At 41.2% G+C, this 24,023-nt stretch overlaps 1 protein-coding gene across 5 annotated transcripts in view; it reads left to right on the forward strand.

The window, feature by feature from the left end:
* Positions 1-24,023, forward strand: part of dnaaf11 (dynein axonemal assembly factor 11) — a 107,119-nt gene that overhangs the window by 62,981 nt on the left and 20,115 nt on the right. For all 5 annotated transcript variants that reach the window (XM_060905957.1, XM_060905954.1, XM_060905958.1 and 2 more), the window contains exons 7-9: positions 9,719-9,796; positions 9,880-9,945; positions 10,066-10,135. In XM_060905957.1, the coding sequence (XP_060761940.1) occupies positions 9,719-9,796; positions 9,880-9,945; positions 10,066-10,135 (214 nt within the window). The remainder of the gene's footprint in view (positions 1-9,718; positions 9,797-9,879; positions 9,946-10,065; positions 10,136-24,023) is intronic.

The following is a 24,023-nucleotide window of genomic DNA, read 5'->3' on the forward strand; positions in this document are numbered from 1 at the left end:
CTGTTGTAAAGAGAAAAGGGGATGTCTCACAGTGGTAAACATGGCCTTGTCCCAACTTTTTTGAGATGTGTTGTCATGAAATTAAAAATCACCTAATTTTTCTCTTTAAATGATACATTTTCTCAGTTTAAACATTTGATACGTCATCTATGTTCTATTCTGAATAAAATATGGAATTTTGAAACTTCCACATCATTGCATTCCGTTTTTATTTACAATTTGTACTTTGTCCCAACTTTTTTGGAATTGGGGTTGTATGTACTGAAGCTTCAATATGCATTAGAATTGTGAGTTTTCTAACTGAATGAACATTGGTAGACAAAGGCCTACCTGGTCAACACTAGCCATACATGATCAAATTGTTATTTGTCTGGTATGTTAATCACGCTCCAAAACTTCATGTCTTCTGCATCTCATCTCATCTCATTATCTCTAGCCGCTTTATCCTTCTACAGGGTCGCAGGCAAGCTGGAGCCTATCCCAGCTGACTACGGGCGAAAGGCGGGGTACACCCTGGACAAATCGCCAGGTCATCACAGGGCTGACAATGTCTTCTGCATGTTTTATTTAAAACATTTGCTGATCTCAGCAGGATGAAGAATCTCATCACAGAAACTTTAACTGTAACTTCTAACAAACAGAGAATGTCCAAAAATTAATAACAAAATAAAATTGAAATGATTCACACTCGTGCCTTCATGTAAATGATTAGAAACATAAAATGTGTATGAAAACAGAAGTATAAACACTTGAACAACAGATTCACACAAATAAAAATAAAAAGTATTTTTTCCAATAAACAAAATAGAAAAAAAAATTTCCCTCTGCAGCCAAACAAATTTACCGTCTAGAAGCAGACTCAACACAGACCCTCCAAGTAGAGGTCTGCACGGGACAGAATTTTCAGTCCGCTCCCGCATTGTGCAGTCCCGCTCCCGCAAAGAATTATGATTTTCAGTCCCGCTCCCGCCCGCAAATCCCGCATGATGCAGACGTTCGCGTTATTTCTCATGAAAGTTCTTGTCATTGGCTTGGGGAATTAAACATGCTGAGCTTAGCTGAGCTCTCCACTGACCGATCCTTCACCTAGCGCACGTAGCGAGGGTGCGGGTTGCCAGGCGGCATGCGCAGCTGAGGCTTTACAGAGATACCCAACACACCTACCAAAATCTACAGTGGATATTAAGAATATTGTACATTGCACATATCTTATATGTCACTCCTCACATTTACATTCTAGGAAATACAAGTAGGCCTGGCGGCACGGTGGTGTAGTGGTTAGCGCTGTAGCCTCACAGCAAGAAGGTCCGGGTTCGAGCCCTGTGGCCGGCGAGGGCCTTTCTGTGCAGAGTTTGCATGTTCTCCCCATGTCCGTGTGGGTTTCCTCCGGGTGCTCCGGTTTCCCTCACAGTCCAAAGACATGCAGGTTAGGTTAACCGGTGACTCTAAATTGACCGTAGGTGTGAATGTGAGTGTGAATGGTTGTCTGTGTGTCAGCCCTGTGATGACCTGGCGACTTGTCCAGGGTGTACCCCGCCTTTCGCCCGTAGTCAGCTGGGATAGGCTCCAGCTTGCCTGCGACCCTGTAGAACAGGATAAAGCGGCTAGAGATAATGAGATGAGATGAGACAAGTAGGCCTATAAGAAATTAATATAATTTATGGGGGCGTCGTGGCTCAGGTGGATAAGGCGCCATACCATAAATCCGGGTACCTGGGTTTGATTCCGACCCGAGGTCATTTCCCGTTCCCTCCCCGTCTCTCTCTCCCGCTCATTTCCTGTCTCTACACTGTCCTAGCCAATAAAGGTGCAAAAAGTCCAAAAAATATCTTTAAAAAAAAGAAATTAATATAATTTAAAGACACAGCGTGATGGTGCCCCGCCCCCTACTTTGAGTGGATTTGAGCATAAATATCTACAGCTCACGTTCAGGGGTGCGTTTCCCAAACAACCAACCAAGTTAGCATTAAACCAATATGGTACGATGCAAGTTTGAAATAACTAACATCCAAAAAACGACTGTTTCCCAAAGCTGTAGTACCAACTTGGTCTGAACCAAGTTTATTTGAACCAACACAGTTCAAACCACGATGTTTTCAGATGTGTTCGGATGGTCTCGTTTATTGTCGGAATTCAGAGAAACAACCCGAAGTTGGCTGACAGTGCGAACGGCATTTCACCATTAAATGACCATTAAGCCAAATTTGGTGCGTCCATAATCTTCCCCTGATGCTTGCAACTTGGTGTAGATGTTCATTTAGACTAATATAAAATTGCAATACCCCTCATTTGGAAATCACGTGTAAACAAAAGGCATCTCCATAAATTAAAGCATCATATACTAGTTTTGGCTATAAGGCTATTTGCCCTGATTAAAAATAGCTAAGCAAACTGCTGTGAGATGGCACAGATAATGTTATGTAGATCTACATGTTGTGTATTTATAGGTGGCATTGTTAGGTTTATTGTAAGTTTATTGTTTAGACTCTGACATTCTGCTGACACATTCCAAGTTGAGCGCTGCATGCGCTCATGATTGACAGCTCTTGCTTTGATTGACAGCTCTCGCTTTGCGCACTCGCACTCCCACTTCCGAGTCTGTGGCGTTATGATTCCAACCGCGATTTCATTCTCCTCTCATATGAAGTGTTGCGCAACCACAACCAGCTCCTCAGATTATACACTGTCTATTTCTCGCTTTAAATTGAACAATCTGTGCGATACACAGTCCTTTTTAATACTAGTTAATACTTCTTAATACTTTTTTAATACTTTTTTAAATACTTTTTAATACTTAGGACTAATACTCGTCCCAACAGCCAGCCGCTGTGTCCGGGGATCAGGTCGTCGAGGCCCCTGCCTTCGACTGCCACCCAATCCACACTGCACCAGTCCCCTACTGCTACCTCTGTGGGTGGTGAACCCACAGGAGGTCGGGCCCACGTCACCTCTTCGGGCTGAGCCCGGCCGGGCCCCATGGGCAAAGGCCCGGCCACCAAGCGCTCGCATACAAGCCCCAACCCCGGGCCTGGCTCCAGGGTGGGGCCCCGGCTGCGTCATACCGGGCGACGTCACGGTCCTCAGTTTTTTCTCCATAGGGGTTTTGGTGAACATGCCTGGGGAGGTGTTCCAGGCATGTCCCCCCGGGAGGAGGCCCTGGGGAAGACCCAGGACACGCTGGAGGGACTATGTCTCTCGGCTGGCCTGGGAACGCCTCGGTGTTCTTCCCGAGGAGCTGGCCGAGGTGTCTGGGGAAAGGGAAGTTTGGGCTTCCCTGCTTAGACTGCTGCCTCCGCGACCCGGTCCCGGATAAGCGGAAGAAGATGAGACGAGACGAGAGGACTAATACTCTTGACTTTTTAACGGTAAATGTACCTCTTTTTAAAGCAGCACTTCTGAAGCACTGTGAGCTTCACTAGAGGAGCTCTGCTCTTCTGCCATGATCGGAGATCTCAAACACGGAAGAGCGGAAAGGAATCGGAAACCTACGCGAGATTAGACCACATCCGCAAATTTAGGCATCTTAAAATGTTTTTATTAATAATGCCAAATAAAATATCCAGCACAAATTATATATGATAAACATAAATTAATAATTTATAAATTTTATTTTAAACACGTTTTTAGTTAGCGGGACTGCAGCTTATCACATCTCCCGCCCGCTCCCGCATTGTGCACTCCCCCTCCCACCCACAATGCAGGGCTCTACCTCCAGGATTTCGCGATGTTGCGATTTGCAACTTCAACGCAAATTCAACCAATCCTCGTGAATTCAGGGCGGTGTTGCAATTATATCCAATCACCGCAACTTTCCCGCAAATTTGACCAATCGTTGGTGTCGTCTTGAGGTGACGTCGACAAACTAGCGAGCAGTGTTGCCAGATTGAGGGGTTTCCCTCCCAAATGGGCGGTTTTGAGTGGAAATTAATGGATGCCAACATGTTTGCCAAAATGGTATTTTATTTTCCATTGTTTAGGCAGCTTCAGCATCATACTGTGAGATTCTGTTCAAATTGTTTTTTTTTCTTCTATGAAGCCTGAGCCATTTATTTTATTAGTTTATAATTATTGTTTAATTTAGTCTTCAGGAGAGACTGCCTGCACACAGTACTAGTATTAATAATTTTTTTCTTACATGAAAGCTGAGGCATTTATATTATATTTTAAGGTAACTAAATGTTGTGCTGTGAGGTTCTATGCACTTTAACTTTTGAACCAACAGGTGCATTTGGATAAGTAAAGCCTATTTTTCTGCATTTTTGTAGTCCTGGTAATCTTTTATATTGGTAAAGTTGTTTATAGGACCATTTCTCAGTGTCTTTGTTTTTTTAATCAATAGTTTTTCAGTAATAACTTAATATTTAACATATCACTCAATTTTAATCACAAAAAGACAAAATCGCAGCAATTTCTCGCAACTTTCGCTTCCTCCCGCAATGTAATCGCAACAAAAACCTAAAAAACACCGCAACTTTCATTGCAATTTTTTGGAAACCCCACCGCAACATCAGACATTTTAGCCCACAACAATCACAGAAAAGGCCCGCGAAATCCTGGGGGGACTGGCAATAGGTCCCAAAAACATCTCTCCGCCGCTTCCCAGTTTAAAAACTGGGACATCATGGAACATGGAATTCGAAAAAAATGGACAGTTAATGAAATGAAACAAAAACCCCAACGTTTATGCTGGTAGATGCTAGATTTCAATGCTTTTCCGACTTCAAACTTCCAACTTACGAGTACAACTGAATGCACCATTAGTCGTAGCAGAAGCACCGTTGCTATCAAATGGATCAGCTGTGCAGTGTTATTAACCGAGAATTATGTGGAAAATTGAACACCTTGGTTTCCCAACTCTGCAAGGATCTGCTCCAGCCTTTCCCTTTCTTGAATCGGTGTAATGTGGATTGATCACAGACAAGGCTACTGCTGCTGCCATTTCAACTTTGTGCTGCAATGTAAGTTAGTCTAACTAACAGAACATTAATCCTCACTTTTTCTACCTATGTTTGGCGCCTTACGTAGGGACGGTGGGTGGGGGGGACAGATAGGGGTCACTATAAATCTGGGGGGGACATGCCCCCCCCCCGTCCCCAGTGCCATGTGCGCCCTTGACACTGTAGATAGCTTCATCGATCACATCATTATCATCATCCAATCACATTGCTATAACACACTCTTGAATGCGAATATATACTCATGTTTGTCCTACAATAAACTAAGAAACATCTCTGAGCAGCTGTGTCTGCATCAGTGACTGTTTGCTCCTGGATCGATCCCTGAGGCAGAATCTCTTAGGTGGCAGAGGTCAACATTCCTAGATTATACTTTGCCAATTCAACCTCCTTCAGGACAGACAGATCAAAACCTAACAAGTGCCTTCTTCCCACTAAATGTTTCAGCTCTTTCCAGAGATGTTTGATAAGATTCATGTCAGGGCTCATAGAAGGCCGCTTCAGAATAGTCCAGTGTTTTATTATTTGCCATTATTGGGTGCTTTTAGCTGTGCGATTTTGGTCTTCATCCTATTGGAGGACCCATGACACTGGGTAGTATATTTCACTCCAGAATGCCTTGATAGTCTTGAGATTTCATTGTGCCCTGCACAGATTCAAGGCACCCCATGGCAGACGCAGCAGAGCAGCCCCAAATCATAACCAAGCCTCCATGTTTCACAGTCGGTATGGTGTTCTTTTCTTTGAAAGCTTCATTTTTTGTTCTGTAGACATAGAGCTGATGTGACTTGCCAATAAGCTTGAGTTTTGTCTGATGTCTTCAAAGGACGTGATCCCAGAAGCATTGTGGCTTGTCAATATGCATTTTAGTAAATTCCAGTCTGACTTGCCCGCTGTCACTCAAAAAGTGACGGATGGTGCAATCAGACATTGATGTACCTTGACCTTGGAGTTCAACTTTTATCTTTTTGGAAGTTGTCCTTGGCTCCTTTTTTACCATTGGCACTATCCTTCTGTTTAATCTGTGGTCGAGTTTCCTCTTGTGGCCATGTCCAGAAAGGTTGACTACAGCCCCATGGAACTTAAACTTCTTAATAATATTTGCAACTGTAGTCACAGGAACACCAGGCTGCTTGGAGATGGTCTTATAGTCTTTGGCTTTGACATGCTTGTCTATAATTTTCTTTCTGATCTCCTCAAACAACTCCCTCCTCTCCTTTCTCTGGTCACATGTTCAATGTGGTGCACATGACGATACCAAATGGCAGAGTGATGACTTCTCTCCATTTAAATAGACTGAATGATTGATTACAAGATTGAAGACACCTGTGATACTAATTAAGGTTAAACAATTAGTTTGAAATATCACTATAATCCAATTATTTATAATCTTTTCTAGGGGTACCAACAAATTTGCCCAGGCTATTTTAGAATATTTTTGTAAAATAAACAATAAATCATTTCTTTTCACTTTTATTTGCTTTACTCTATGAGCTACCAAAGGCATGCAAGTATACATGAGAAAATGGCTTTTAATTTTGTTACTTTTCAGGAGGAATAAAGCATTGTTTCAACAAGCTGTAAGGGTACCAACAAATTTGTCCACATCTGTACTATTAAATAAATAAATAAATAAATAAATAAATAAATAAAGTACTTAATTATTAATGTGTGACTATGTGTTTGTATTGCATAAATCATGTAAGCTGAAAATTGGGTCACTTAAGCAAAGAAAATCTCAAGGAGGCTGATGGAAATTTCCGAAATCAAGTGACTTCTTACATCAGGATGTACTCACTCACTCCTAATGTAGGAATCTCACACTTGCACATTCATGCAGTTATCTACTCATGTAATCAAGTGGCAGCAGTATAATGCAAACAATCATACAGATACAGGTCAAAACCAGTGTTGCCAAATACTGCTGACGTTTTCCAGCCCAAAATATGTTCAAAATCCGCCAAAATGCACTGGAAACCGCCCAGTCTGGCAACACTGGTCAAAACCTTCACTTAATGTTCCCATCAAACATCAAAATGAAGAAAAAGAGTGTGATCTGTGAGACTTTGACTGTGGCATAGATGACTGGTTTGAGTATTTCAGAAACTGCTGATCTCCTGGGATTTTCACACACAACAGTTTTCAGAATTTATACAAAATGATTTGAACAGCAAACAAAAAAACCCCAAACAAACAAACAAACAAACAAACAAAAAAACACTGAGTGAGTGACAGTTCTTTGGGTGGAAATACAACCCCGATTCCAAAAAAGTTGGGACAAAGTACAAATTGTAAATAAAAACGGAATGCAATAATTTACAAATCTCAAAAACTGATATTGTATTCACAATAGAACATATCAAATGTCAAAGGTGAGACATTTTGAAATTTCATGCCAAATATTGGCTCATTTGAAATTTCATGACAGCAACACATCTCAATAAAGTTGGGACAGGGGCAATAAGAGGCTGGAAAAGTTAAAGATACAAAAAAGGAACAGCTGGAGGACCAAATTGCAACTCATTAGGTCAATTGGCAATAGGTCATTAACATGACTGGGTATAAAAAGAGCATCTTGGAGTGGCAGCAGCTCTCAGAAGTAAAGATGGGAAGAGGATCACCAATCCCCCTAATTCTGCACCGACAAATAGTGGAGCAATATCAGAAAGGAGTTCAACAGTGTAAAATTGCAAAGAGTTTGAACATCTACAGTGCATAATATCATCAAAAGATTCAGAGAATCTGGAAGAATCTCTGTGCGTAAGGGTCAAGGCCGGAAAACCATACTGGGTGCCCGTGATCTTTGCGCCCTTAGACGGCACTGCATCACATACAGGCATGCTTCTGTATTGGAAATCACAAAATGGGCTCAGGAATATTTCCAGAGAACATTATCTGTGAACACAATTCACCATGCCATCTGCCGTTGCCAGCTAAAACTCTATAGTTCAAAGAAGAAGCCACATCTAAACATGATCCAGAAGCGCAGACGTTTTCTCTGGGCCAAGGCTCATTTAAAATGGACTGTGGTAAAGTGGAAAACTGTTCTGTGGTCAGACGAATCAAAATTTGAAGTTCTTTATGGAAATCAGGGACGCCGTGTCATTCGGACTAAAGAGGAGAAGGACGACCCAAGTTGTTATCAGCGCTCAGTTCAGAAGCCTGCATCTCTGATGGTATGGGGTTGCATTAGTGCATGTGGCATGGGCAGCTTACACATCTGGAAAGACACCATCAATGCTGAAAGGTATATCCAGGTTCTAGAGCAACATATGCTCCCATCTAGACGATGTCTTTTTCAAGGAAGACCTTGCATTTTCCAACATGACAATGCCAAACCACATATTGCATCAATTACAGCATCATGGCTGCGTAGAAGAAGTACTGAACTGGCCAGCCTGCAGTCCAGATCTTTCACCCATAGAAAACATTTGGCACATCATAAAACAGAAGATACGAAAAAAAAAAGACCTAAGACAGTTGAGCAACTAGAATCCTACATTAGACAAGAATGGGTTAACATTCCTATCCCTAAACTTGAGCAACTTGTCTCCTCAGTCCCCAGACGTTTACAGACTGTTGTAAAGAGAAAAGGGGATGTCTCACAGTGGTAAACATGGCCTTGTCCCAACTTTTTTGAGATGTGGTGTTGTCATGAAATTTAAAATCACCTAATTTTTCTCTTTAAATGATACATTTTCTCAGTTTAAACATTTGATATGTCATCTATGTTCTATTCTGAATAAAATATGGAATTTTGAAACTTCCACATCATTGCATTCCGTTTTTATTTACAATTTGTGCTTTGTCCCAACTTTTTTGGAATCGGGGTTGTACTTTGTTGATAAGAGAGGTCAGAGGAAAATGGCCAGATTGGTTTGAGCTGCCGGGAAGGATATAGTAACTCATATAATCACTCTTTACAACTGTGGTGAGCAGAAAAAAACATCACAACATGTACAAAATATTGAAACTTGAGGTGGATGGGCTACAACAGCAGAAGACCACACCAGGTTCCACCTACTGTCAGCCAGGAACAAGAATCTGAGGCTATCATGGGCATAGATTCACCCAAACTAGGTCTAGGTCTTCACCTGTATAGTTTCAGTGAGCCTGTGCCCATGATAGCCTCAGATTCTTGTTCTTGCCTGACAGAAGATGGAACCTGATGTGGTCTTCTGCTGTTGTAGCCAGTCTACCTCAAGGTTTGATGTGTTGTGCATTCTGAGATGCTTTTCTGCTCATCAAGGTTGTAAAGAGTGATTATTTGAGTTACAATGGACAGACCAGTCTGGTCATTCTCCTCTGGCCTCTTTCTTATCAACAAGGTGGTTCAGCCTGCAGCATACAGAATGTTTTTAGTTTCTTGGACCAGTTTGTGTCAACTCTAGAGACTGATGTCTGTGAAAATCCCAGGAGTTCCACAGTTTCTGAAATATTCAACCAGCCTCTCTGGCACCAACAGCCATGCCATGGTTAAAGTCACTAAGATCACATTTTTCTCCATTCTGATGTTTGATGTGAACATTAACTGAAGCTCTTGACCTGTATCTGCATTATTTTATGCATTTTGCTGCTGCCACAAGATTGAATGTTTGAGTAAATGCAGGAATGAGCAGGTGTACAGATGTTCTTGCTAAAGTGACCAGTGAGTGTATGTTTGAGCCCTTGTGCTGCAGATTGTGGGTATGTTACGCACGTACTGCAGATATCTTCACTTGTATGCAAACTCTCACTCAGCCTTCTCCTGCTATATTGTGTAGAGGTCTAGAGAGGAAGGATAAACCTGTCAGAACATTGATCACACCTGATGGAAGAGTGCTGAACGTGAATGAACCAAAGTATGTCTACTAGCACAGACACCTACACCCATAATACACATTCCAGCATTTACGTATTGTCCGCTCCATTATTGTTCCTTCAGGTTGGACTTTACGATAAGTGAAGATGAAGAAAAAAATTGTGTGCTTCTGGATCTGCATGTATACAGGTACACACACACACACACACACACACACACACACATACACACACCAGTTCTCTAAATATCTTGCACAGGAGCTATTTATCCAGGAATGTATAATATTCTGTCTGTACTGTGTGGTTGCAGGCATTTGGACACCTCCTTGCTGGATGTAGATGTTCAGCCGACATACGTGAGGGTGACTGTCAAAGGAAAGGTGCGATATTGTCTTTCTTGCCAAAAAGTGTACAAACATAATTATTTACTTATGCATACTTACACACACATGTCTCTGCCACTTCCTCCATCTTTCTCTCACACTGACTCCCCTCTCTCAAGAAGAAGATGACTTTATTTGTCACATATACATTGGAGCACAGTGAAATTCTTTCTTTGCATTTAACCAATCTGAAGCAGTGAACACACAAAGCCCAGAGCAGTTGGGGGTTAGGTCAAGGCTCAAGGGCACTTCAGCCATTGATGAGGAGGGAGGAGAATGCTGTTCATTCACACACACACACACACACTTACTTTCCTGCTGGTCCAGGGAATCAAACCGGCAACCTTTTGGTCCAAAACTTTAGGCTATGGCTGTCCCATAGTAAATATCTCAATCTTCTCTGATGAGTTAAATAAGCTGCAGGTTTGGTGGTTGTTAAAACATATCGCCTTGCTTTAAATCGACATATTCTTCAACACTTAAAGATTTTGTGTGTGCGGCTGTGTATAGATAATCTTTACAGTTGCAGATCAGAGTTCAAGGTCTTCTCACTTACTCACTCACTCACCCGCCCACTCAATACACATGGGGGCTGTACTTCCAAGAAGACTGTAGTTAATGATGATAGACCTGTAGAGATGGTCTAGCATCTAGCCTCTGACCTGTGGATGAACTCATATGCATATTTTAATAAACAATGTATGTCCTGGAAACTGTCTTACCATGACAATTAGAATGAAATGACAATTTAGACTAAGGTTTCAGCCTGCAACCAGGCTTATAGCATCTTTGGACGCTTTCAGTTTTTATTAGGAAAAGTTCTAGCAGAGATGAAAGATGCAGTTTTTGTGTTATTCACCATGTTTAAACACTATTTTAAACAGCTTTTACAGCTGAGTATGCAGAGTTTTATCAAAGTTTTATCCAGTTTCACTCAGAAGAGGATGATTCTGGTTCCACTCAAAGTTCCTCAAATTGTCTTAGGGAGTTCTTCCCTGACAAAGTTCCCTCATGACAGAGTCATTATTCCTTAATGAATTCATTAGGTTATAACAGAGGTCATCATCTCTTTATCTACTTTTAGGACTTGTGTGAAAATCTGATGATGTTTTAGGTCATATTTATGCAGAAATATAGCAAATTTTAAAGGGTTCACAAACTTTCAAGCACCTGTGTGTGTGTGTGTGTGTGTGTGTGTGTATGTATATACACACACACACACACACACACACACACACACACACACACACACACACACAGGTGCTTGAAAGTTTGTGAACCCTTTAGAATTTTCTATATTTCTGCATAAATATGACCTAAAACATCATCAGATTTTCACACAAGTCCTAAAAGTAGATAAAGAGAACCCAGTTAAACAAATGAGACAAAAATATTATACTTGGTCATTTATTTATTGAGGAAAATGATCCAAGATTACATATTTGTGAGTGGCAAAAGTAGGTGAACCTTTGCTTTCAGTATCTGGTGTGACCCCCTTATGCAACAATAACTGCAACTAAATGTTTCTGGTAACTGTTGATCAGTCCTGCACACCGGCTTGGAGGAATTTTAGCCCATTCCTCCGTACTGAACAGCTTCAACTTTGGGATGTTGGTGGGTTTCCTCACATGAACTGCTCGCTTCAGGTCCTTCCACAATATTTTGATTGGATTAAGGTCAGGACTTTGACTTGGCCATTCCAAAACATTAACTTTATTCTTCTTTAACCATTCTTTGGTAGAACGACTTGTGTGCTTAGGGTTGTTGTCTTGCTGCATGACCCACCTGCTGTTGAGATTCAGTTCATGGACAGATGTCCTGACATTTTCCTTTAGAATTTGCTGGTATAATTCAGAATTCATTGTTCCATCAATGATGGCAAGCTGTCCTGGCCCAGATACAGCAAAACAGGCCCAAACCATGATACTACCACCACCATGTTTCACAGATGGGATAAGGTTCTTATGCTGGAATGCAGTGTTTTCCTTTCTCCAAACATAATGCTTCTCATTTAAACCAAAAAGTTCTGGCTTGTCCACGTGATCTTTAGCAAACTGCAGACGAGCAGCAATGTTCTTTTTGGAGAGCAGTGGCTTTCTCCTTGCAACCCTGCCATGCACACCATTGTTGTTCAGTGTTCTCCTGATGGTGGACTCATGAACATTGGCTAATGTGAGAGAGGCCTTCAGTTGCTTAGAAGTTACCCTGGGGTCCTTTGTGATCTCGCCGACTATTACACGCCTTGCTCTTGGAGTGATCTTTGTTGGTCGACCACTCCTGGGGAGGGTAACAATGGTCTTGAATTTCCTCCATTTGTACACAATCTGTCTGACTGTGGATTGGTGGAATTCAAATTCTTTAGAGATGGTTTTGTAACCTTTTCCAGCCTGATGAGCAGCAACAACATTTTTTCTGAGGGCCTCAGAAATCTCCTTTGTTCGTGCCATGATACACTTCCACAAACATGTGAAGATTAGACTTTGATAGATCCTTGTTCTTTAAATAAAACAGGGTGCCCACTCACACCTGATTGTCATCCCATTGATTGAAAACACCCGACTTTAATTTCACCTTCAAATTAACTGCTAATCCTAAAGGTTCACATACTTTTGCCACTCACAGATATGTAATATTGGATCATTTTCCTCAATAAATAAAAGACCAAGTATAATATTTTTGTCTCATTTGTTTAACTGGGTTCTTTTTATCTACTTTTAGGACTTGTGTGAAAATCTGATGATGTTTTCGGTTATATTTATGCAGAAATATAGAAAATTCTAAAGGGTTCACAAACTTTCAAGCACCACTGTTAAGTGGTTGTTAAGCTCAGTTCAATCTAAAAGGGCACTTTATGTTTTCATTTGAGGATGTTACATCTTTATGGATAAAAGGAATGTAGACCTATGCAAATACCAAGACAAAATGTTTATTGCACTTTGTTTCATGTTTGTCCAGCATCGGCATTATATTTTGCCAGTTTGTGTTAGAATGATTTTGTATCGTTATAAAAGCAACTTTGTGCAATAAAAATGTTAACGAAACTGATTTAATCTTGTAAAAAGCATGAGTCCATATTTGTAGGTATCTAATTATCCAGACCCAAGAAGGGGAGGAGGGTTGATTTCTGGACCTCTTGCAATTTTAGTTGAAGACCCCTGGGTTATAATGATATCAGATTTTTTTTTTCCTTCTCATAATTTTTTTTTCCACTGTCAAAGACAGCGCTAATGTATAATTGAGAAGTCAGTTTTAGGGGTGACATGCTATATGATGAATCAAAATATAATTGTATACAAAACTTGATTATAGCGCAAATGAAAAATGATTTTAATTATTTTCTAAAGTCTGTCAATAAAATAACTTATAAATCATTTCCACTGATCAGCCATGAAATTAAAAACACTGACAAGTACTGTGAATTACATTGATTATATTGTTACACTGGCACCTGTCAAGGGGTGGGATAAATTAGGCAGCAAGAGAACAGTGAGTTCTCGAAGTTGATGTGTTGGAAGCAGGAAAAATGGGCAAGCATAAGTATCTGAGCGACTTTGACAAGGGCCAAATTGTGATGGCTAGATGATTGGGTCTGAGTTTCTTTAAAATGGCACATCTTGTGGGGTGTTCCCCATATGCAGTGGTTAGTACCTACCAAAAGTGGTCCAAGGAAGGACAACCAGTGAACCAGTCACAGGGTCATGGGTGTCGAAGGCTCACTAATTCACATGGTTCATGAAGGCAAGCCCATATAGTCCAGTCCCACAGAAGAGCTACTGCAGCACAAACTGCTGAAAAATTTAATGCTGGTTAATGCTAGGTGTCAGTATTAACTTTTTCAGCAGTTTGTTCTTTCAGATCACCATAAAGAACTGACTCTTTTGGTTCCCAAATGGCTCCTTGAACTTTTTCTCCCCAAATCTGATCATTGATCTATGCCTACCAATCACTTAAATTCACTCACTCACTGCTTCCAGCTTGTCCCACTTACGTGTGTGGGGTTGCTGCCATGTGGACCCTATTGATCCACATGTATGAAGTGGAGCATAGTTTTACGTGCCTAAACTGAAAATATAGATTTTTCCTGCCACAACCCTCATATTTCTGGGCTTGGAAAACAACCATTCACACCTATGAACAATTTAGAGTAGTCAGTTAACCTAACCGCATGTCTTTGGACTGTGGGGGAAACCAGAGCACCCAGAGGAAACCCATGCAGACACAGGGAGAACATGCAAACTCCACAAGGAAAGGCCCCTGCCAGCCACTGGGCTTGAACTCAGAACCTTCTTGTTGTGAGTGACAGTGCTAACCACCGTGTCGCCCCTCCTACCAATCACTTAAATTATTATTTTTTTAAAATTGCCATCCTTATTTTCACCTCCTCAACACACTGTACATGTATCGTATACATTATGACAAACAGCAATGCAGCTGAAATATTGTGCTGCCTCAGTTAAACACTTTGTAATGTTGCCATTCATTCTCACAACACTTAAAAGATGTTTAGGAACTGAAGTAACTAAGTGATGAAGCATTTCTGGTGTTATTTTGTCCAATTTTTCCTGCAAACAGATCTTAATGTGTTCAACAGTACAGTATGCACTGCAAAAAATTGAAAACTGAATTTGAGGAGAAAATTACTTAATACTAGTGAAATTATCTTGCTGCATGGACAGATATTTTTACTTGATAAGATATCTTAGAATAAGTTGGTTGCAATCTAGAACTAGGTTTAATAATCTCAATTGGTGTCTTGTATTCTTCTAATAGGAAATGCTAGATTGTTTCAACTATTTTCAAGATATTTTCACTTGCTAAGATATCATTTTTTGCAGTGTGGGGTCGTCGTCGTCATATTTTTTTTGTTTCAAAAATTGCCACACATTCTCTATTGGGAACAAAGGGGACAGGCACCCTCTCAGAGAAGTGTAGGTTAGCTTTGCCAAGGGTGAACAAATCCCTTACCATCCTTCTTTGAGACACATTGTTTTTAAACATTTCAATAATTTTCTCACGCAGTTGTTGACAAACTGGAAATCCTTGGGCCATCTTTGCTCCTCAAAGACTAAGCCTTTCCTGGATGCTGCTTTTGTATCAAATCATGATTACACTCACCTGTTGACATCACCTGTTTCAAATCACATCATTATTTCCAGTGCACTCCATGATTATTAGCACCCTGTGTAAAGATTAGTGAAAAGGGTTAGAAAAAAATCCACCTTTTGTTGAAGTAGCCTCATCGCACGCTGAAAAAAAAAGAAAAACCCAGCCTTTAATTGAATTAAATTTATTCAGAGAAAAACAAATCCCTCGTCAAGAAATAATTATTTTCATGAAAAACACGTGCCACTATTATTGGCACCCCTGCATTTAATACTTTGTACAACCTCCCTTTGCCAATAAAACAGCACTGAGTGTCAGATGTGCAGGCAATGTACCAATGCAATCGCAGGGAAGAGTTTGTAGCAAATTGGCAAACAAAACCAAAATGTAATCCAACTTGCATTCAAGGAGAAGTAACAGTCATGCAAAGCACAGTCAGTGTGTCAAAGGCAGGTCAAAGGACAAAGTAGGGAAAGGTGGAAGTAAGGTCATAGAGATGAGCAGTATAGTGTACACTGCAAAAAATTGAAAACTAAATTTGAAGAGAAAATTACTTAATACTAGCGAAATTATCTTTCTGCATGGACAGATATTTTTACTTGGTAAGACTGGCCTCGCCAACACAGTGCCCGTGGGCACCAGGTAGCCTGCCAGGAGCCTGGGAGCCCCCCACGATGGATGTTCTAAAAATAGCCAGTGACTACTGCACTGTTCAAATCATATTTGGTAATCTTTAAAAATAAAAAAATATATTTTTATTGTTTTCACAGGGTGGCCGTGGGTCCTTAAAAAGTCTTAAAAAGTCTTAAATTTAATTTTCCTAAAATAAGGCCATTAAAAAGTCTTAAATTGTCTTAAATTTCAAACCCCGTGGTCTTAAATTTTCAATCTTAAATTTATGGAGATTTTACTCAGTCATATCGTTAAAATGTGGTACACTTTGGATGGGGAAAAAGTTTAATCGTTTTTGATGCTCACAATTATACCGCGCAGGCTCTGAATCCACCGGTTGCTAGACACACGCGTGCTTGACAACCACTCAGTGCCTGATCTGTTGTGTAAGTCCTATCGTTTGAGAGAGAGAGAGCAGCCCCACCCCTCTCTGCTCCCTGAGTGCAGCCCCGCCCCTCTCTGCTCCCTGAGTGGAGCCCCTCCCCTCTCTGCTCCCTGAGTGGAGCTCGTCACCTTGGTAACGGTGCAGGTGCAGGAAAAAGACAATATGACAAGCAAAGAGCGCTTTTTCTTAGAGTTCCCTTTCCTCGAACAACGCTGATTTACACGGAAATGAAAGGAGCTATTCACAAAATTCTTTCACATTGAGCACTACAAGGCTCTCATGAACACATTGATGTAAGTTTTTTGTCCCTAGTGTAAAAAATGTGGACAATAGAGCGAGTTAAAAACAAGTGACATTTCTGATTTTGCAGTCAAAGCGCTGCCAGGTTTATAATGGGAGTCAATGAGGCAGATCGGCTGTCCTCTCCTTACTTTCAGGCTTCTCATTCAAAAACTGTAAATCCTATCGCTCAGGTAGACACATTGTGTGAATCAAGACAAGTGTGGCTACTACTTTTGAGAAAATTGTGTGTAGAGTGAAAATTGTGGCTGAAAACACAGTTTAAATGAGAAAGTTAGAGCTTTTTTTTCAGGCTGCCTACACTCTAAACTCCTGAGCCCCACTGGTGTGTAACGCAATAGACACCCATTATAAAGTCTGAATTTCTCCAGATTTGCTCATGGTGTTTGATCTGTGACTGATCAAAAAGTATAGAACCTAGCAAAAAAGTTGAATGCCAGATCCACACAGGAGAAGTTTGTCTCCGTTTTAAAGTTTGAATCATGTCTCTAGGTGAAAGCATGCCAGAGCAGCGGATGTTTGAAAAACATTGAAAATGTGTGATTTTTTCAATTAATTCCATAGAAAATGAATGGGAAATTTTGTGTGATTTTTTTCCCGACTATGTCGCGAAAAAAATCATAGAATGCTGAACAAAGTAATAGCATAGTGAGTCCGATCGAGCCGCACGTTTTGATGTATTGTTTGTCTGTGTGCGATGTACGGTTATTGGATTATTCGAAATCGAAATTTGTACAGAAGATGAAAAACGGAAGAACAAGAGTTTGCTGTGCTTTGCTCCCTATATGGGAGTCAATAGTTTGCAATGCATAGCACTGCATCCCTAATAATAAACTCCTGTGCACGCAGTTCCCAGGATTAAATATATTTTCCACAGACCATTTATTTATTCACTTTACTCAAATACAAAGTAAAATGGCAGTAAATCATCTTTCCTTTCTTGCGTATTGCATCATGAGGCGTTCCTGGCTTGTAAATCTCTTATTTTCGGTGCATGACACATTCACGCAACTGAGCATGCTATGAATTAACAACGACAACAGTCTGCGGTGGTGGCTACACAATTAAACACTCAGTGAACATTTCTCTATTTGTGTATGCAAATACACTCCAACGACTCAGTTTGGTTTCATTTACAACCAGCGGTGTCTTTTGATGCCAGCATGTAATTGAACGAGAGAAGACTTGTTTACTGGAGACAAAATAAGCGTTATCTCTGCTTCTGTTCCCTCTGATGTCGCCTCCGACTGCCCCGACACACTACTGCCTCCGCCGAGTGCGCGCGCACACACACACACGGCATGTAGGGGCCGCGGAAGAGTTACTCTCCCTTGATCAATGAAATCGGCTGGGAATTTGTGGTTATCGGTACAAACAGCGCAAATCACAACTTAAATGAGTGCGGTTCAGTTTGACATTATTGTAAGTCCGTTAGATAAACATTTAATTTTATTAAAATCGAAAATTAATATTTAGAGCCTGTGGGCTACAAAAATAATAGTCATTAAAGTAGCCGGCTGGACTTAATTGTGTAGTCGGCTGTATGGCCGGCAGCCGGCGCTTATGGAAAGCCCTGTCGAATTAGCTCTGCGCATGCGCCGTGCGGCACAAAAAAATGGCAGCCGCCATGAAGGAAGGAGATCCAGAGTTTTCAAACATTTGCTTAAGTGTGAAATCGCAAAATGGTATTCTAGCGAACAACAAAATAGTAAAGATTCAGAAAAACAAATCATTCAGTGATCATTTTAATAGTGTAATTTCATCCGAACTAGGCCTAACGGTCGATTTAGAACTACAAAAAGTCCATGTGTCGGACATTTTAAGTACCTTTGTAAAAGTTTTGCAAATGTTGCAGTCAGCATTTAAAATGCTAACTTAAAGTTTTTGTACAAGTTTCAGTTGATTAAACTGTCATATTTTATTAAATGTGTCTGCTTTTGTAATAAAAAAGTACTGAAAGAAAAAGCAAACACAGCATTGCGATTTTCTTATCCATCCATTAAAAAAAAAAATCTCTCCCTCCCTACTGAAAATTTTTTTGCTCGGTGGACAGGAAACGGATTTTTTTTAAGGATGGCCTTGGATTCAAACGTTGTGACTGCATTCTGATTGTCACAGTTACAAGTTTATCCTTATATTGTGTTCTGAGTGTGTGAATGCCTGTCAAGGAAAAGAAATGAAGTACTTCTACTAGAATAGTGTTTTCTGATGAATGTTTACAAGAACAATAAGTTACATTAAATTTATATAGTTTTTTTTTTTCAAAAGAGTATGTTTTTGCGTGACTTTAGATTTGGTCTTAATTTTTTTTTGGAACATGGTCTTAAAAAGTCTTAAATTTAACTTGGACAAACCTGTAGACACCCTGTTTCATGTTTTAAGATGCCTTGAAGTTTAATCCAGAAATATATTTTAAAAATCCCCCTAACATTTTTTATATTAAAATAGCAGCTTAACATAGATAATTTTCTTTGCCGGGTCAAAGTTTAGCCTACTATGCCACCATGCCAACTCCCCCTTGCGTTCCTCAGTCATTAGCCCGCCAATGGATAGTGATCAACACAGTGCGATAAGTTGTACATTTTCTGTAAAAGGTAGTTTTGTAAAAAAGTGTTTAAAGGTGATGCCGGAGAGCAAGAAAAAGAAGACTTACCACTTTCAGGATGAATGGGAGAAAGAGTTCTTTACTCAAGTTGGTGAACACTGTGTGTGAATGATCTGTGGAGCTGCTGTAGCCTTGGCTAAGAGACACAATGTGGAGAGACATTTTTCTACATGCCACAGAATGTTTGATGCTAGCTATCCTCCAAGCAGCGCATTATGTGCTCAAAAGACTCGTGACCTCAAGGCAGCTTTGGGCAGACAACAGTCTTTTTTCACCAAGCCGGCAAAGCAATCAAAAGCGGCTACGGAAGCTTCCTTCAGAGCAGCACACTATCTGGCTAAGCACAAAAAGGCATTTTTGGACGGAGAGGTGGTCAATGGGGTGATGTCAGTGGTTGCAGACACTTTGTTTAAAGATCACAAGAATGGGAAGGAGATCCTCACTGCCATCGTGGATGTTCAGCTAAGTGCCAACACCATCGCCAGGAGAGTATCAGCAATGTCCACTAACTTGGTGGAACAGCTGAATGGTGACATGAGTACATGCAGGTACTTTAGCATCCAATGTGACAAGTCGGTGGATAAAACCAGCACGACGCAGCTGATGGTCTTAGTCAGAATGGTGTTCAGTTATTTCACTGTGAAGGAGGAGATGCTTACTTTGCTGCCTCTGAAAACCACAACAAGGGCTGTTGACATCTATGAGGCCATCAAGTGCTATTTTACAGAGAAAAACATCCCACTTCAAAAGTTGGTATCGGTAACTACCGACGGCACCGCCGCGATGACTGGCCATCATTCTGGTCTTATTGCGCGCTGCAGAAACGATCCGGATTTTCTGCATTTCCTCAGTTATCACTGTATCATCCATCAGCAGGCAATTTGTGCCAAAGTGATGGGTTTTGATCACGTCATGACTCTGGTAGTGAAGATTGTTAACAGTGTCCATGCGAATGCCACACAACACCGGGCATTCAAACTTCTTCTGGAGGAGCTGTCAGTTGAGTACGGTGACCTCTTGCTGCACACAGAGACACGGTGGCTCAGCAGGGGTAGAGTTCTGCAGCACTTTTTGTCACTTCTGGACGAAATCAAAGAGTTCATGGAATCCAGAGGGCAGGACACTACTTTGCTCCAGGACACTGAGTGGGTGCTTGACCTTGCCTTTCTGACAGACATCACAGGGAAACTGAATCACTTGAACTGTGAACTGCAAGGCCTTTGTCCGACTGTATCGGACATGATCAGTGCTGTGAACGCATTCAGAGCAAAGTTGAACATTTTCTCTGTGCATTTGCAAAGTAAGAAATTCCTGCACTTTCCATCTGTGCAGTCAGTTTTGAATGGAAATGCCCCTGCATCTGTAGCCTTAGACGGGGCTGTAGAAAAGTACACCCACCCAGCTAATATCTAGGCTTGGGCAGGAGTTTGAAGAAAGATTTCATGACTTTGATAAACTGCAGCCTTGTGTTGCATTCATTGCTAATCCTTTCATGCAATGTGACATCACATACATTTCTGAACAACTAGGTGAAGTATTCAACCTGAATGCTGATGAGAGTGAAATGGAAATCATTATGTTGCAAAATGACATTACTCTCAAAGCCCACCAGGGATCCTCAAACTTCTGGTATCTTGTGGACTCAGAAAAATACAAAGGTGTGCACACAGTAGCCTTGAAAGCATGTCTGTTTAGTTCGACGTATCTCTGTGAGTCAACTTTTTCTAACATGAATTTCATTAAAAACAAACACAGAATTTACTTAACTGATCTACACCTTGAAGATTCAATCAGAGTTGCTGTGTCAAGCTACAGCCCCTGACTACAGTGCACTGGTGGACTCAATGCAGTGTCCGGCTTCCCACTAGGAACCATTCGCATGCAAAAATCAACGCATGAAATGCATTTTAAAACTTAGAAGAGAAAAGAATATTAAGAGAATGCTGAGAATGATTTCTTGAATGTTATGAATCTGCAATAAGATGAAATCATTTAAGGATGTAGTTAAGAGTTTCAACTTGTATGCTGTGTTAGAAGTGCAAGTGTTATATTACTATTGCAGTGCAGTTTTCTAAGGAATGGATTTTGAATAGTTTTAACTTTCACAGAACTGTTGTGTGTTGAAAAGGGATAATTATAGCCTTTTATTATTGTGCCTTTGGCATTTCCAGACCTGTTTTTATGTAACAGCTATTAATTGCAGTGAGAATATCAGAATGTCTTTTTGTTTGAATAATTTTAAAAAGAGGGCAAATGTACTTTCCCAACATGAGATTACAAGAAACAACAAAATACAACAGAATATGTTCATTATTATCATTATTAACTTATTAGCATTAGCTAATAAGGGTTAGCATAATTAAACTTTGGAATTTGCAAAAAAAGTTGGTAATTCCTAACAGTATTGATATGTTGAGATTATGATTATTCATAATTAAAATGTTCATGTTACAGTGCCAGTTTCTATTCCTTGATTGTTGTTAATTAAAAGCACATAATCCTACAAAGTCTTATTTTAAAGGGATGTTAAGCCTTTCATTTATTTTAAGTAAATTATTTTGAATGACTAGCCCTCCATATAGTTTCTCATCCTTCGGGTAGCCCTCAGTCCCAGAAAAGTTGGAGACCCCTGTGGTAAGACATCTTGGAGTAAGTTGGTTGCAATCTAGAACTAGGTTTAATAATCTCAGAATTGGTGTCTTTTATTCTTCTAATAGGAAATGCGAGATCGTTTCAACTATATTCAAGATATTTTCACTTGCTAAGACGTCAATTTTTTGCACTGTATAAAGGCTTGGCATGGTCAGGTATGTAACACTGAGTGATACTTCGCGTTGAACAGACGGAGGAAGAATACTTAAGTAGTATTTGAGTGGTGATTAGGGAAATGCGAAGCAGGTGCGGCACTGATTACAATTCGGGAGAGGGAGGGCAGTGTGGTGATTGCTGGGAGTTGTAGTTCACGGCGGCCATATTTGAAGGCTGCCATGAACTCGGAGCTTCTGTTTCATGCATGACAGACATAAAACTCGGGGTGCCTGACATGAAATTATTGCTTGAACAGCGGGTCCAGGACGTTCCTGGCTGGGACCCAACTGAGTTCCTCAGGGCTGTAACCTTCCCAATCCACCAAGTACTCGATGTTACCCTGTTTGTGATGTGAGTTGAGGATTTTGTGTACCAAATACACAGGTTCTCCTCCAGATTGAGTGGTGGGTGATGTGACTGAGGTGTTGGTTGTTAGGGGCCCTGAAGTGGTTGGCTTTAGGCAGGAAACATGAAAAGTAGGTGAGAAAGTGTGGCAGTGCTGAGGGAGTTCTAGCTTGTATAACACCTCATTGACTTTTTGGAGAACCTTGAAGGGGCTGATATACTTGGCGCTGAGTTTTTTGCAGGTGTTGGGGTCCTGTATGTCCCTTGTGGAAACCCATACTCTATCCTCAGGGATATACACAGGTGTCTTTCATCTGCACCTGTCAGCAAAGTGCTTATATTTCCTGGCCACTTGTTCAAGGTGTTGGTGGATGCTCGCCTAAACTCGCCCACTCCAAAGAAACCACTGATCGATGGCCAGTATTTTGATGGGGGAGTCATCCCAGGAGAAGAGTGGAGATTGATATCCCAGTACGCACTGAAATGGCGTGAGCTGTGTGGCTGAATATTTTAATGAGTTTTGCACATACTCTGCCTAGGGTAGGAATTGAGCCCAATCCCTCTGATTTTCCATGCAGAATACCCTCAAGAAGCACCTGATTTCTTGATAAGCCCATTCTACCTGGCCGTTGGACTGGGGGTGATGGCCAGAGGTCAGGCTGACTGATACCCCCAGTTTGTCCAGAAACTTGAACCATAGTTTAGATGTGAACTGAGGGCCCTGGTCACTCACTGTGTCCTGTGGGATGTGAAAGTAGTGGAAGCCCTGAGAGAAAATCAATTCTGCTGTTTTGAAGCCTGTGGGTAGGCCAGGTAACGTGTTGAGCCTGAGGGACTTGAAAAATTAGTCTATAATCACCATGATGGTAATGTGGTTCTGTGATTTGGGAAGGTCTGTGATGAAATCAATTGCTAGGTGGGACCAGGGGTGTGGGGAGTGGCATCAGCTTGCCTACCAGTAGTGCACGGGGTACTTTGGCTTGGGCACAAGCAGAGCAAGAGGAGATAAATCAGTTAATGTCAGTGTAAATGTTTTGCCACCAATATTTGGCCTTGAGCAACTGGTAGGTGCACTGGCTGCTGGGGTGCCCTGTGGCTAGTGAGGAGTGAGCCCACGTGATGAGTTGACCCTTGAGTATGGAGTTACATACTGTTGGTCAGGGGGGCAATCTTCCGGAATGCTACAGGGCAGTGCCTGTGCTATATCCTTGTCTATGTCCCATGTGAGGGCGTTGATGAAGTATTTGGGGGGGGTAGGATGGTTGTGGGCTCCTGGACAGTGGTCATGAGGGAGTGTATTCTAGACAGGGTGTCTGCCTTGGTATTCTTGGAACTGGGTCATTATGCAATTGTGAACTTGAACCTGGTGAAGAAGAGGGACCAGTGTGTTTGATGAGGGTTCAGATGTTTTGCAGATTTAAGGTATTCTAGGTTTTTGTGATTGGTATATATTGTAAAAGAGTGCATGGCCCTCTTGAGCCAGTGTCTCCATTCCTTTAAGGCCAGCTTGACAGCCAAGAGCTCCTGTTTTCCGATGTTCTAATTTTGCTCTGCTGGTGTGAGCTTTCTGGAGAAGAACGCCACTGGGTGTAGCTTGGGTCTCTTCCCAAAGCATTGTGAGAGCACTGCCTCAATCCCTGACTCCAAGGCGTCAACCTCCACAGTAA

This window comes from Neoarius graeffei, chromosome 23 (genome assembly GCF_027579695.1).
Source record: "Neoarius graeffei isolate fNeoGra1 chromosome 23, fNeoGra1.pri, whole genome shotgun sequence".
NCBI classification, from domain to species: Eukaryota; Metazoa; Chordata; class Actinopteri; order Siluriformes; family Ariidae; genus Neoarius; species Neoarius graeffei.